General features: G+C 36.8%; 1 protein-coding gene across 1 annotated transcript in view; it reads left to right on the plus strand.

Annotated features, from left to right (window-relative positions):
- The first annotated feature begins 2,527 nt into the window (after positions 1 to 2,527).
- Serpini2 (serpin family I member 2) overlaps positions 2,528 to 15,448 on the plus strand; it is a 30,136-nt gene continuing 17,215 nt past the window's right edge. The window contains exons 1-4 of the mRNA XM_027391631.2: positions 2,528 to 2,774; positions 8,663 to 8,893; positions 10,445 to 10,639; positions 10,752 to 10,944. Coding sequence (XP_027247432.1) covers positions 2,528 to 2,774; positions 8,663 to 8,893; positions 10,445 to 10,639; positions 10,752 to 10,944 — 866 coding nt within the window. The remainder of the gene's footprint in view (positions 2,775 to 8,662; positions 8,894 to 10,444; positions 10,640 to 10,751; positions 10,945 to 15,448) is intronic.

Raw genomic sequence — 15,448 nt, forward strand, 5'->3', positions numbered from 1 at the left:
TGTTAAAATCACATATAAATAACCTCAGGGTTCTCTGTCATGTAACCTGTGGTTAATTGTGGATTTTTAAAATATAATTTGGTGAATCAATAGTCTACATCTGGTTTTCTTATAAAACACAGATATGTATTTTCAGCATCTATATTTTCCCCAGTAAATTAGAATGGGACTCATAGGCACAGGAAATGCCTCTGAACAGTGTGTGAGGTGATGAATTGTGGCAGCTGTTGTGTGGATTTGATTTGGCTTTGTTCTTTTCCTCACAAGCACTTTGAAGTATTTATGATGGGATAAATTCTCAACCTGACTTGGAATCCCATTCAGCACATTTACAATATCTGTCACATTTCTCTAATTGTTATTACTTTCAAAGGGATAATGAAATAACCAATCAAATAATAATATCACTTAAAATCTTAAGTCTTATTGTCCTTTTTCTTAATTTATTCACATTTAATCATTGATCATTAACTTGATCACATAGCAGCATAGTGCATATCTGCTCTGGTTGTGGGAAAATTAATCACATAGTGTTCCAGATAAATACAGTTGGCCTTCCTCGATAAGGTGTTTCATTTATGAGTGTTTGCCAGTGAGTATATTTTAGTGACAACACTCCAGTAAGCAACCAGAAGTTAATTCAGGGTAAGTACCTTAAAATTAAATAGATTTTGAATGAAGCAGATATTCAGTAACATGGACTTTGTTTATTGAATTATAGGAATGGTACTTGGATTCACTTTGGTGCAGGAAAACATAATTACTTTTAAAAATAAAACATTGCTTCCATTCACCTTAAAATTGTTCATTGTAGAAAGGTCAAATTCTTACAGTACTATTCATCATGTTGTTTATTTCTTAATTTTTCAAGGTTTTGGGTAAGGTATTATCCAAAACTAAATGAGGTAAGTGAACTTTTAAAATGAGTTATTTGTTTGATGTTACAACTTATTAAATGCCTAAAAAAGTTATGATAGAAATGACTGCTTGCAGATTTAAAATTTCATTATGAGAAATAGCAGTATGAGTGTAATCTTCATGCCAAGATTATTATGAGGAAGAGTTACATCATTCCTAATAATATTTAATTTTAATGCATCATTCCTAATAATGTTTATTATTCCATTATTTGCAAAATGCATAAAGATATATCTAATGAACTCCAACTTGTTCGAAAGGCACTGATAATTTTTTGATGAATTACATAGCAGTTGACAGTTTTGTCAGAAGTAGTCTGAAAAATTGATTGCATATACATATATTCATAAAAGAACATATATACATCCATAAAAAGTTCAAAGACAAATATATATATATGTGTGTGTGTGTGTAAATATATACTCATATACTCACTCACACATGCATGCACACACACACACACACAGATCAGAGTATAATATGTAGACATTCATTTGTGTGTAAAACTTTTCTCATGAATTGCTTTTACTGTTGTACTCCTACAACATAATATTATATTGATTCAATCCTTAATAAATAATCTACAAAACAATTTACATCTATATTCATGCCTTATCAACATTATTTTCTATTAGTTGTTTTGTATTACATTTTGAGATAAATCAATGTTTACATAAATAGAGTTTCTCTATGTATATTAAAAATATCTGAAATACTTTTTGCAGCTATTTGATGATTCTTTATACATATTAATGCTTCTTAGTAACTCTAGCTATAACTCTAGGACTGCAGTGTTTCAGGTCTTCAAGCCTAACAGCACTACGTTAAAGGCTTTGGTATTTGCTCCCATTGAAAGGTCACTTCCTAGCAGCCTATTAGTTGTTATTAATATATATAATTTATAAAATAACTTTAGCATTGCTGAAACTTATGAGAACTCAACACTTGTATTCTACAAAGCTTTGTTTTTGTTTTACCATTTATATTTGACTGTCATTTTGTTTTTTTCAATCTTTCTTCATTTCCTTTTCTTTCCTTTTGGAAATCTGTGAAGTGAGAGTTAGGACATTTTGCTCTTATAAGCAAGGTTCATAGAGTATGTTGTCTGGGTAGCCAGGCTGCTGTGTTGATTTCCAATGCACTGGCTTTCCAGTTCTGCTGCTGTTGGTCTACAAACATTTTGAGGTAACGTGAACACAAGTTTCGCTTGAGCCAGAGTTAAGGATGTGCCATTGAAGTCATGGGAAAATGGAGAGGAAGAATCATAAAGCTAGTTAGAACTGAAAATATTGTAAGAGTAGAGCTTTACTGTTGGTTTTAGGAAACTCCAAGTATACATTATGGTAGCTTTCTAAGGACCTTTTTTTTTTTTTTTTTTTTTTTTTTTTTTTTTTTTACCAATAGCATGAAGGCTTCTCCTATTACATGATGCTTATACAACAAACTGCCATGATATAGAGGTTCTCTATGGTAGTAGAACATACAGAATATTCTGTATGTGCATCACTTGTTCAGGATTGTCCAAGAGATGGGAACTCTTCCATTAAATTTACATGATAAAGCCCGATTTGAAAACCAATCCATTTTACATTAACACAGAGACATCAAGATGGATAAGATCATATTGTGGAGTCTTCTGCTGTTTTTTTCTGGAAATCAAGCTTTGAGAACCGAGGCTCAAAAAAATGCTGAGTTAGCAGTGGATCTTTATAAGGCCATTTGTTTCTCTCACAAGAACAATATTATATTTTCCCCTCTTGGAACAACTGTGCTGCTTGGAATGGTCCAACTAGGTGCAAAAGGCAAAGCACAACAGCAGATCATGCAAACCTTAAGGATGCAGGAATCCTCATCAGGTAAGCAGCTTGCATGTAACTGTCTATAGATACTGTCAATTTTAGTTTTAGGATATCAGGGAGAAGCTCAGCTCTCAAAAGTGCAACAGGTAAAAAAATAAGCAGAGATAGTACCAAATTACGACCAACAGATAATTATAAATATGTTTTATTCACTTATGATTGTTTCCTCATAAAATATGTAGCAAAATACTTTATTAAGAAATTAATGCTTATACAGAAATAAAATCCTCTGTATGTCCATTTTTCTCCAAACTGTTTGTGTACTTCTACTTACTGATTTTTAATGTCAAAGAGCAGATTCAAAATAACATTGCATTTATTTATTCTTGTGCAAAGGGCATTAAATACTCAACCCTTCTTCAGTAGCTGTCTCACACTTCTCTCACAAAAGCAAAGCACTACTTCACCAAGGGACCATGAAAAACATCAACATTTAATTCATGAGCTTGCTTAGTATTTTTATAAAATGGGGGAAGGAAGCTCTTAAATACTCCATCAAAAGTTGCTTAATGCAGCTGGTTGTTTTGAAGTCTCCCAAAGTCCCATGTAGGCATCTGACATCAAATTTGAAACATCTCCCTAGTGATCTGGCTCTACTTTCAGTTCATCCTGAGCTTCAGAAGAGACATCCAGATTTTTGATTTGGGAGTTCAGTTACTGCAACCATAATAAATTTCAGGATATTTTCCTTAGCACAGATCATCTCTGCTTAAGATTTTTTTCTTTTGAAGATATTGGCAAGGCATACATTGCTCCATTTTAAATAAAAGCAATTTTTACAGAAATGATATTACTAAAAATTGAGTTTTCCTTTGTGAATACTAAATAATGAAACTACTGTAGTATTATCTTGACTAGTTTCAACAAGTCCCAACACAACATTCTCAGAAACATTACCTCTATGGTACCTCTTTGAAAATTAATATATTGTCTATGAATGCATGCAATCTATGATGAGCTATCAAAACAGGCCTCTGAAGTTAAATTCCCAGATGGTTACATTTTAGAGGGAAACATATGTGCCCTAAAAATGGTGGGGTGTGAATATAAAAACCACAGTAATAATGATGAGGTGCCATCAAACATGGATGTAGTCAATGAGCCAATGTTATGCATGTCTGATGCAAGCTGTGCCATGTGGTATCTATTCTCACTCTATAATATATAACCCTGCTGAAGAGATAAGAAAAAAAGCAAAAGGTATTGAGTACTTGGGCCAGTGCTCTTCCCCAAGACAATGCTGTGAGACTCATGAGGGAAATTTTATATTTTCCTTGTAAGATATATATATATATATATATATATATATATATATATATATATATATATATATATACCAGTGAGAATATTCTGCAAAATATTTCTGCCATTCACTTTCTAAGTGACAGAGGAGGATCACTTTCTAAGTGACATGGAGGATCAGTGATGAAGGAAAAGAAAGTTGAAAGGCAAACTATTGAAAGTAACATCTGGTAAATAAAAGAGAGAAAAGAAGAAAAAATAAAAGACGATGCCATTAAGAGGTGAGAAAGAGTGACAGGAAAGGAGATGGAGAAATGTCTCCACACAGTCTGAAATGAGAGGAGTAAACTAGGAGTGAAGCAAGGGTTGAGACAGCAGCAGCAGGCAGTGCTGACAGAGTCATGTCACGGAGGAGCTAGAACAAAAGGGAAGACAAAACGAATCTTGTCTTTATTTAAAATTGTTAACCTTGTTTTTCACATTTTCTAATACTGATTTTTCGTGTCTCTGTGTATGTTCATATGAAGGCATGTGCAGTGTGCATGTGCATGTGGTGGGTGACAGAGTGATGTCACTTTTTGAGACAGGACCTATAACTAAGCCTGGAGCTAGACTATTTCGATAGACTGATTGACCCTCAAGCCATAGGGATCGTTTCATCTTTGTCAGTGCTGGGATTACGACTACCTACTGCAACAGCAGCTTTTACATGGATGTCAGGGGTCAAACTCAGGTCCTCGTGTTTATGCAGCCAAACCTTTTTCGAGCCATCTCCTCAGGCTCTGTTTTTCCTTTTTAAAAACAATATTGTGTTGAAATGTAATATAGCTTGGTTATGGCATATTTCAACATCTCCTTGGATTTAATTCCTTAGACGAATCTCACTGACTTACTTCAGTGCAGGCTCTGCCATTAGTCCTTCAATAATTTTGTCCTTTAAAAAGATTCATGATTTAAAATCAAATATATATGTGTGTGGTTTGTGCATGAATGTAGGAGCCTGCAGATACTAAAAGTGGATACAAAATCCCAAGGAGATGAAGATATAGATTGTTGTGAGCCACCCAATGTGTTAAGTCCTATGGAAGAGCAGAAAGTGTTTTTAACATGGAGCCTTCTTGCTGGTTTCCTCCTGCACCATTGATTTGTAAAATAGGCTATCTATTGAATTTTCAGTCTTGGTTTTTCTTTCCTGCTACCAGTGTGCTGTCCTTGCTGTATAGTTCCATGTTAATAACTTGCTTATTCTATAGGCCTCTAAAGATGCGTATGACTGCTAGCATCCTTGCAGGACAGAGGTTTCCAAGGTGCTCAGTGCTTACACATTACCCAAACATCAAAGAACATGCCAAAAAGAATATACCTTCTTCACTGTACTGAATACCTGATAATGCCTCTGAAAAATGTTACTGATTAGACAAAGGCTGCAATGGAGTGGCAGAGGCAGGTGGATCTCTGTGAGTTCAAGGTCAGCCTGGTCTACAGAGTGATGCCAGGACAGGCTCCAAAGCAATACAGGAAAACCCTGTCTTGAAAAACAAACAAACAAACAAACAAAAAAACAGGGTTTGGATTTGGAAATTTGTGGATCATTTATCTGAAATATCCACAGTCTCGGTCTATTTGTGTGTGTGAGTGCATATGCATATTCATGAGGAATTGAGTCCATAAGACCATGTTGTTCTTCAAGGACTACCCAGATTATTTTAAAATCATTTTTATTATTGTAAACTCTCTATTCCTCCCTCCCTCCCTCCCTCCCTCCCTCCCTCCCTCCCTCCCTCCCTCCTCCTCCTCCCTCCCTCCTTCCCTCCATTCCTTCCCTTCCATCCCTCCCTCCCTCCCTCCTTCCCTCATTCCTTCCCTTCCATCCCTCCCTCCCTCCTCCTCCCTCCCTCCCTCCCTCTCCTCCCCTCCCTCCCTCCCTCCCCTCTTTCTCTCTCTCTCTCTCTCTCTCTCTCTCTGTGTGTGTGTGTGTGTGTGTGTGTGTGTGTGTGTGTGTGTGTGTGTGTGTGCTCGCATGTGAGCAGGTGCACTTGAGTGCAGGTGCCTATGTAGGATAGAGGTTTTGGACCCCATGTGCTGGAATAACAGATGGTGGGGAGCCATCTGATATGGGACCTGAGGACTTAACTCCAGTCCTCTCTAGAAGAGTAATATGTGCTCTTAACCGCTAAAGTATCTCTTCAACCTCACCCCCACATACACCCTTTTTTGAGGTGGTCTCTGATGTCTGGATAGTGAGTCCCAAATATCTATCCGTGTTTGCCTCCACAGTGCCGAGATCATAATCATGTGTCACCATGCCCAGCACATTTCTTTCTTTCTTTTTTTTTTTTTTAAGGTTTGAATTTGGGTCAAACTCAGAACCTTATGATTTAGTGGGAGGATGTTACTGACTGAGTCACTTCTTCAGGCCCTAGCTCTACTTTTGTTTGCATGTTTGGATCACATGCCCACATAATTACCTTTTGGATTTTTGACATTAGGAGAAGAGAACCAATGCTAGAATTTTAAAACATTTTCTAGATGGCTGGTATAATCAAATCGATTATCCCTATTATCAGTTCTCTGTGGTTCTATTTTAGGAAATTAAACATCATTTTCCTCCTTGCTCATTAGGAGCCATGCATATTTATTTTTTTCGATTTGTGTAAATGAGGTCATTAACCTGTAAATATAATCAAGTTTATAAGTCCAATAGTTTTGTAGTATTCCCCCTAACTTGTGCTACTTGGTGATAGTTTTCCATTGATTTAGGAGCCCAGTGGTTTATTAAAGGTCAGCTCTTTGTCATAGGTTCCTAGACCTTAAGTATATGGCATGATTCTATTTGCTCTGACAAATGAGGTACAGCTATTTTTTCTCTTCCTCTCTGTTTCCCCTACCATTCCTTTAAAGGTGTCCATAAATTATAAATGCCTGGAAATTACTTTAGAATCCTGTCACTTTGTCTTTGTCATTCACTCTTTTGGATACGTTCTTGTGTTTTTACTCAGGAAGTCCTCTCAGTTAGTTGCTCAGCTGCTAAACTATGCCGTTTAAAGCTTCATATAGCAATGGCTACCAACATCCAGAATCTTTGCATAACCATAAAATAGTTTAGCTTCTTCCATCTCCATGATGCCAGGATTTTCAGGCATCATGGAGGTCCTCAAGTCTATTGATATGGAATGTACTTTTATATTTAAAATCTTTTATATATTTGTCCCTGTTTCCACAGATAGAGAAACTGAAGTTTCAGAGATAATGTAATGCATTTAGCCCAGCTTCCTGCACATCTGTACAGCTTGTGCCTATTCAAGAACTGTAGGCCAAGGAGATGTCAGGAACCAAATATAACTTCTAGGCTGCTGGGCAAGATGCAAAGCATGAGGCCACAGCTCCCCAGTGCCAGCTTCATTATTCACACGAAGATCATGACTACTAGTTTTATAATTGAACAACGTGTACTCTCATACTTTATCTCCCTGAGATACATGCAAAGAAATTTTCAGTAATACTTGTTTTACGGTGTGTTGTGTGTATGTGCTGTGTGTGTGTGTGTGTGTGTGTGTGTGTGTGTGTGTGTGTGTGTGTGTGTGTAATTTCTTTCCCTGTGTGTGAATGGCTGTGTGTGCTTGTGGAGATTAGAAGTCTATGTCAGGTGACTTATTCTATTGATCTCCATCTTATTATTTAATACAGGTTCTCTCACCACACCTGGAGTTCCCCAATTTGCCTATATTAGATGGACAGCAAGCCTTAGACACTGTCTCTACCTAACCACTGCTGGGATTATAGGCATGAAATGACCTCTCTGGCTTTCATGTGGTGATTGAACTCCAGTCCTTTGGCTGGCACAGCAGGCACTTTCCTGGCAGAGTCACCTCCCCAGCTCCCTCAATAATTCTACTCAATGAGTATCTTTTAATAGTGAACTATGTTTTTTAATGGAGATTAATCAGATACAATAAACTTTCAAGTTCACAAGTGGCATTTTAGTTTTTACTGAAAATGTAATGAAAGTCCAGAAATAACATGTTATATGAAACAGTTTCTGATTTCATGACTGAGTTCCAGGATTAAGCCAGAAGTACACTGTAACATTAGAAAATGCCTAAGAAATTATGGATGGAATCATCAGAGTAGAAAAGATTTAGAACGATGTGTAGCACTATGATCAGAACCACTCACTAATAAACAATCAGCTGGTGGTGATTATTTTAGCTGGTTTTACCCAGTAGCTATTGTTGGGGTGGCTAAAGAATTCTATTCCTGTAAACAGCAAAAATACATTCATTCCCAAATCTGAACAAATAGAAACATCAGATTTTTATATAAGTCTAGCAATGATTATAGGGCTTATCTTGTAAACCTTGAAAATTGGACAAGTACAGTTCTTCAACAAACAGCATTGTTTTCTGTAAGCTGCAATAAAAGTAACATTGAAACACTGTTCACTGGGGTCATACCTCCACTAATACTCTACATTTCCCTCTCAAAGAAAGGGGTCTTAAATGTTCCTTATCTTCACACTGACTTCCCATAGTTAGGTCCCAGCATGGAAAACTGGTGGTATGAATCAGAGTACATGACAAAGCTAAGAAGCTACTGTTTTCATGTTGTTCAATATGTGAGTATATGTTATAATTGTTTTGAAGGACAGGAATTTTCTGTGCTGAAGCCACTTTTCTCAGCCATCTCAAGGAAGAAACAGGAATTTACATTTAATCTTGCCAGTGCCCTCTACCTTCAAGAAGGATTCATTGTGAAGGAAGCATATCTCCATGGCAACAAGGAGTTTTTTCAGAGTGCTACAAAACTGGTGGATTTTCTGGATGCAAAGGCTTGTGCACAGACAATCAGCACCTGGGTAGAAAGCAAGACAGATGGTAAAGCTTCCCCTTTTCATAAAACTGCTATTTCCTGTTGAATCCATAGCTTTTAATATCCTAAAGTAAAGAGTGGCTCAATATTTCCCATTCTACTGTGGATCAAACAGATCAAGTCTCCCATTTCACCACACTGTTATTTAAATTAACACTAGATTATACAACTCAGGGAAACACAGAACTGTTTTGAAAAGTATATTGATTAATGTATTAATTTCCAGACAGCCCCCTATTCTGAATGGGAAAATTTTAGCAATAATTTTTGTTCAAGCATTGATTTTTTTTTCATGTATGGAAACAGGAGGCCTATCTTTGTTCAGGAATATATTAGCTATGTCAATTCCAAATGTCACTTTCCCAAGTATACTGTAAATATCTTAGTTGATTGTGTTAATGTTTAAAAATAATGCTAACAATCTTATCATAGATATGCTAATCTAACCTTTAGAACTGATGTAGCAAAAATTACAAAGTCATTAAACAGAGGTTAAGGTCAGGAGGGAGGTGAGTTTAAAGTATAGAACATTGTGAGCTTGGCTTCTTTTTAAAATTAAGATACCACTGAAATATTTCAGTTATTAGAAACTTTAATAACAATGTATGTGTTGTAATAAACATGTGCTTTACCCATATAGTATTTTTCTTTGATTATGATTATACTGAAGAAATTTATGACTGGGTGAGTTGCTACTTGACTCTTCATGAGCAGATTGAAAGACAGAGTTATGCATTGAGATTGTGGTGAGGATCTGAATTTACAGGATTGTGAAATAAGTGCATAATATTGTTAGGAACAAGGAATTGCCTATGCACAGAGTAAGATGAGGAGAGATTGGTTGTTTTGAAGGTGAAAATCAGGGTAGTCACTGGTCTCTGGTTGCAGCCATGAGAGCAAGAAGCTTGGATGTACCACTGACTTACTGAGTCTGCTTGTCCTTATGGGCAACTTAGCTCTTAGGTCTGAATAAAACTGATAAACATTCAGGGAGGCATATTTCAATTCTCTTCTTGTCCAAGCAACAACTGTGGATATCATCTCATCAGAGAGTTCATTACCAGTATTAATATTCAGGCATTTGTACTGGCCTGTCCCTTGGGTTCTGACAGGACATGCCCTGAGCACATTCAGTTCCTTTATAAAAGGGCCCTGTCTACCTCCCATCTTGCTCTCTTTCTATCTCTGTCTCTCTGCTTCTCTCTCTCTGCTTCTCTCTCTCTCTCTCTCTTTCTTCTTTTCTGCCACCCCTCCACCCAAGCTCTGTCGCATGGCATCTTTCTCTCATGCACCACTTTTAAAAATTATAACTAGTTCTGTCTACTTTTTCCTAGAATACCCTTAATTCCTATTTCCCGGTGTTTCTACTTGCACATATTTCTTAGGGAAGTATTTAGCAGCATTTCCTTTGGCTCTTACAGTTGCTCAGGTTAGATGATACAATACACTGTCAAAAACAGTTCATTGAAAGACCTTTTTGGTTTAGTCTATTTTAGCCTGTTTCTTTGAATCACTACTTAATTTTTCTCCTTCTTTGTTCTCCATCCTCTTTATAGGAAAAATTAAAAATATGTTTTCAGAGGAAGAATTTGGTCCCCTGACTCGCCTGGTCCTGGTAAATGCCATTTATTTCAAGGGGGACTGGAAACAGAAGTTCAGAAAAGAAGACACAGAGATGACAGATTTTCATAAGAAAGATGGCTTAACAGTCAAGGTTCCAATGATGAAAGCTCTGTTGAGAACAAACTATGGTAACATGAGAAGCTATATATATATATATATATTATATATATATATAATATATATATTAAACAGTGGAGCTGATAACTAAAAAATATATTTAATGAACTTTAATTGTTTCAGGTTATTTTTCCGAGTCACTCATGAGGTTCCAGGTTTTGGAATTGCCTTACAAGGCTGATGAATTTAGTATAGTCATCATCCTTCCCACAGAAGATGTGAATCTAGAAGAAGTGGAAAAGCGAGTTACTGCGCATCACATCCAGAGATGGTTCTCTGAGCTCCACGAGGAGGAAGTGGAGGTCAGCCTCCCTCGGTGGGTCATGTTCTGTGCTACTGATCTCTGGATTGTAAATGGAATCCTGTGGCCAGTTAAGATAAGATAACTTTCCACTGAAATTCCAAGGGATTGCCATAGGAAGCAATGTTTATACACACTAATAGGCTTTTGGGAGACAAAAGAACCTTCAGAGTAAATAATGCCCAGAATAACAGTTTATATTCTATCCCGTGTGACAAACTTCTCTTCCTATATTTTGACGTAGCATTTTATTAACAGAGAATTTCATAGTCCTATACTATGGTTTGCACTATTTGCTGCTCACTCTTTCCCCTCACTCCTCAATATCTAATTCCTACTCCGTAACCCCATTGAAGAAGTTCTCCCCTCAGTATTTCCCCTCACTTCTTACAGATCTGGTCTCTACTCCTATGAACTAAAATCAGAAATTCAAAGTTCTGAAATACATCTTCCCCAAATTAACCATTTTTTACTTGAATAATGTGTTTTATATATGAACAGTGGATGAAAATTACATAGGCTCAGTAAATATTGTCATGTTGATAGGTTTCAGCCACCTCTGCCCCTGCTCCAAAGAGTATCTATGTGTAGCCCATGTTCATTCTGCAGTCACTATGTAGCCCAGGCTGGAACCAATCTCATGATCCCACTGACTCTGTTGTGTTGACTCTGCAGCTTTGTGACACTACCTTCAGTGATGGTTTTAAAATGTATCATTCAGTACTGTATTTCTTTTTATCTGAATGAGCACATAATGGTCTTTAAACTGGTAAGTGAAGATCTGGTAAATTGGAACAATTCAAGCAGTGTCATCAGTTTTCCAGAGCTACTGTAAAAAAGGAACAAGAACAAGTTAGTTGATTTCAATGAAAAAAATAATTATCTCTGAATTATGGCCTAAAACTGCAAACTCAAGTTGTTATTAGAACCACACTGACCTTAAGACTGTGTTTCAAATCTGCCCTTGCTCTTTCTAGCTTCTGGTAGAGCCCAGCAATCCTTAGAGTTAGCAACATAAATAAGGCTCAGAACAAAACCAGCTATACTATACTCTGCATTGTTGCAAAAATGCCTCTTTTTATTTCTTTTTTAAAATTAGAAACAATCTTATTTTACATGTCAATCCCAGTACCCTCTCCCTCCCATCCTCCCATGCTCCCCACTGACCTCTGCGCCCCTATCCCTATATCCCTCTTCTTCTCCCCAGGGAGGCTGAGGCCTTCCATGGGGGATCATCAAAGTCTGTCACATCATTTGGGGTAGGGCCTAGGTTCTTCCCCACGTGTCTAGGCTGACAGAGTGTCCCTCTATGGGGAATGGGCTCCCAAAGTCAATTTGTACTCTGGGGATAAATACTGTTCCACCAGAGGCCCCATAGACTGTCCAGGCCTCCTTGCTGACACCCACATTCAGGGGGCTTGGTTTGGTCCTATGCTGGTTCCTCAGCTGTCAGTACACGAGCCCCCATGTGTTCAAGTCAGCTGTTTGTGTGGGTTTCCCCAGCTTCGTGTTGACCCCTTTGCTCATCACTCCTCCCTCTCTACAATTGGATTCCAGGAGTTTGGTTCAGTGCTTAGCTGTGGGACTTTACTTCGGCTTCCATCAGCTACTGAATAAAGGGTCTAGGATGAAATGCCTCCTTTTGTAACATGATCAACATCAAGCAATCAGAGACTGTTGTATACAAGAGACAGTGGGCTGGAACATGAGACTGTTGGGAATATAGCTCCTGTTTGTAGAGCTTCCTGTTTTTAGAGCTCATTTGATGTAGAATGAGCGTTGAATCAAAACCTGTAGGATTGACAGTAGGCTAAATGTACTATGGACAGAACTAGCATTTATTGTCTATAAAATTCCAGAAATCTAATTTTAGATATTGTCTTACAGTTGTCTACCTGTACTATGAGATCCTGTAAATGTTTTAGAAATTAAAATTTATTAGATTGGATCATATGCCGGCAGTGTGTCAGATTCTTGCATATAAGAAGGATCATAGGAATGTGTTTATATGTGTGGATAAAAAGTGAGCACTTATTACATGTAAGTAAGGTAAAATGTTAGTAAATTTTACCTACACAGGGCTTTACTTTTGTAAAGGATTACATATATGTGTGTGTTTATTGTGTCTGTGTGATGTATCTGGGTCTAGGTTTGTGTTTCAGGCTTAGAAGGCAAATTCAATTATGATTTCTCTCTTTACACCTTGTCTGTGAGTCTTGCTATTTGTCAGTGTGTATGTGAAGCTAGCTAGCCTGTTCCTCTGTCTCTGCCTCTTATTTTGCAGTAGGAATGCTGAGATTATAAATGCATCCTACTGCATGGGAGCTTTTACATGAGTCCTGTCAATCCAAATGTGTGTCCTCACACCTGTGAAGCAAGCACTTTTTTCCAGGAGTCATCTCCCAGTCTCTGAATTTGTATGTTGATATTATTGCTTTGCTTCTACAGATGTGGTTTGGTTATTTTCATCTTTAAATAATCCAGGGTTAGCTAAAGTCCATTATATACACAATGGGATTTCAGATAACAGGATAGGGACCAACAGGGAGATATCAAGAGGTTTTAATTTCCCCCTATTTAATGAGAACCTTCAGTGTATTAGGGGAGGGAATTAATGAGAAAATTCACAGTAGTGACTAGAAACTATTAGTAGGCCCATCTTAGCACAGGAATTCAGTGTTTCTTTCATTTCCTGCATTATTTTCCTGTGTGAGGCCTTTTTCAACTCAATGCTTACACATGGTAGCAAATCCCATGTGTAAAGCAAACAATGTTTCTTATGCTAAATATTCTATTTCTTGATTATTTAATTCACTATTTATATAACCAACATTTTTGTTTCTCAATTATTTACTTTTAGGTGCTATTCCTTTGATAATTTTAGTTTAGAGTCAAGGTGTATAGGAAATGAAACATTACTATGATGAACAATGACTCACACTGTGTATATTGATCAAGATCATGGTCTGGAATTATATTTTGATTAGAAAACAGAAAGAATCAGCATATTAGCTTTGACCCAAATGGACCCGAGTTTAAATCATATCTCTTATACATATCTCGACCTTTATCTATGTTAAAGGTAATGATAATGCTGACTTCTTAGGATTTTTGTACACATTAAAACTGTGATCTATATTAAGTGCCTAACCATGGAAGTTCTACTTAATTTTTTCTATTCATGGATGCAGTAATTATGGATAATTAGATACGGGCCTTAGAATATGCTTTTATCAAATGAGTGAATGCATTTCTATTTCTGTAGGTTTCACTGGACTATGGTATAAGCAGGACTATTATTTAAATGACTTTCTAGTGATAATTACACATTATTAGACTTTGTAATAAGTCTTCAGTATTCTTTTCATTATCCTGAAATTGTTAGGCTATTCTTCTAAAAATAGTAGGTATACTAGAACATACAGTTCCCACCTTTATTGCTATTTGGCTTTAAGAGTGTGATAAAAATATGATACTTTTAAAACAATCATACTTAATTTTTCAGCAAGAAATTACTAAGAAGGTGAAAATAGCAGCATAAAATTAGCTATTATTCACTAGCAATAGATTTTAGTTCTCAGGTTTTCTGCATTCCCAGTTACTTAGGCCTTGGCATGTCTAACTTGTTCCAAAATACATGCTATTTTATCAGGAAATAATTTTAGCTCACTCCCACAGGATATTTATAAATTTGAAGAGTTATAGTGAAGAAATTTAATCAATTCTCATAAATTACAATTATAGTTGAATCAGACTGATTTTCCATCAAATTTCTAGCCACCAACTTTAGCTTAGGTTTTAGCTCCCAGGTCCTTAAGCAGCTGTGTACATATATTGAGAGAAGTGCTGATCAGTGTACGGACATAGCTCTTGAGGTGGAAGTTGCCAGGGAATGTCACTGATACAGAAAACATGTGTTTCTCAGGATGCCATGTTTTCCTACTTTTAAAAAAAGTTTGTGATTTCTTAAAAATATTTTCTAAGAATTTATGAAATAAAAAGTACTAGTCCCCCCCCCCATTTAAATGATACTGAGATTCAGTGCCTGAAGCCGCCTTGGGACCATGGAAGATCTATACTCTAGAGAATCTTTGAGATTCTCTGATTATTGCCATCTTCATGAATGAGGAACTGAGTTAATATGGAAGCTGGAGTCTTCATTTATGGTCTGGTATCAAAAACACTGTTCATCTGTCTCCCCTGACCTGATAGATTTTGTCCATTTAACCCAGGTCCTTTCCACATTTATCTGCATGAAGTTTCCACTTTCAGACCTTAGAAATATCCATAAAATGAAGAGAGTCACAGCATATGTGAGAATAACTAGGAAGAATGATGGGGTATAAATGTCTCTTGAACACCAGGAGCCAACAGGCTTCCTCCAGGATTGTTGGCTGCTGCCTCCTGCTCATAGTGTTGTAAGCATGTGCCAGGGCTTTGGAAAATGTTGAGTAAAGAAAATTGCTAGAAGGAAGCTTCACACTTCTATCAAAGATGATAAACAAGGAAATGAAGAAAA

This window comes from Cricetulus griseus, assembly GCF_003668045.3.
Source record: "Cricetulus griseus strain 17A/GY chromosome 1 unlocalized genomic scaffold, alternate assembly CriGri-PICRH-1.0 chr1_0, whole genome shotgun sequence".
NCBI classification, from domain to species: Eukaryota; Metazoa; Chordata; class Mammalia; order Rodentia; family Cricetidae; genus Cricetulus; species Cricetulus griseus.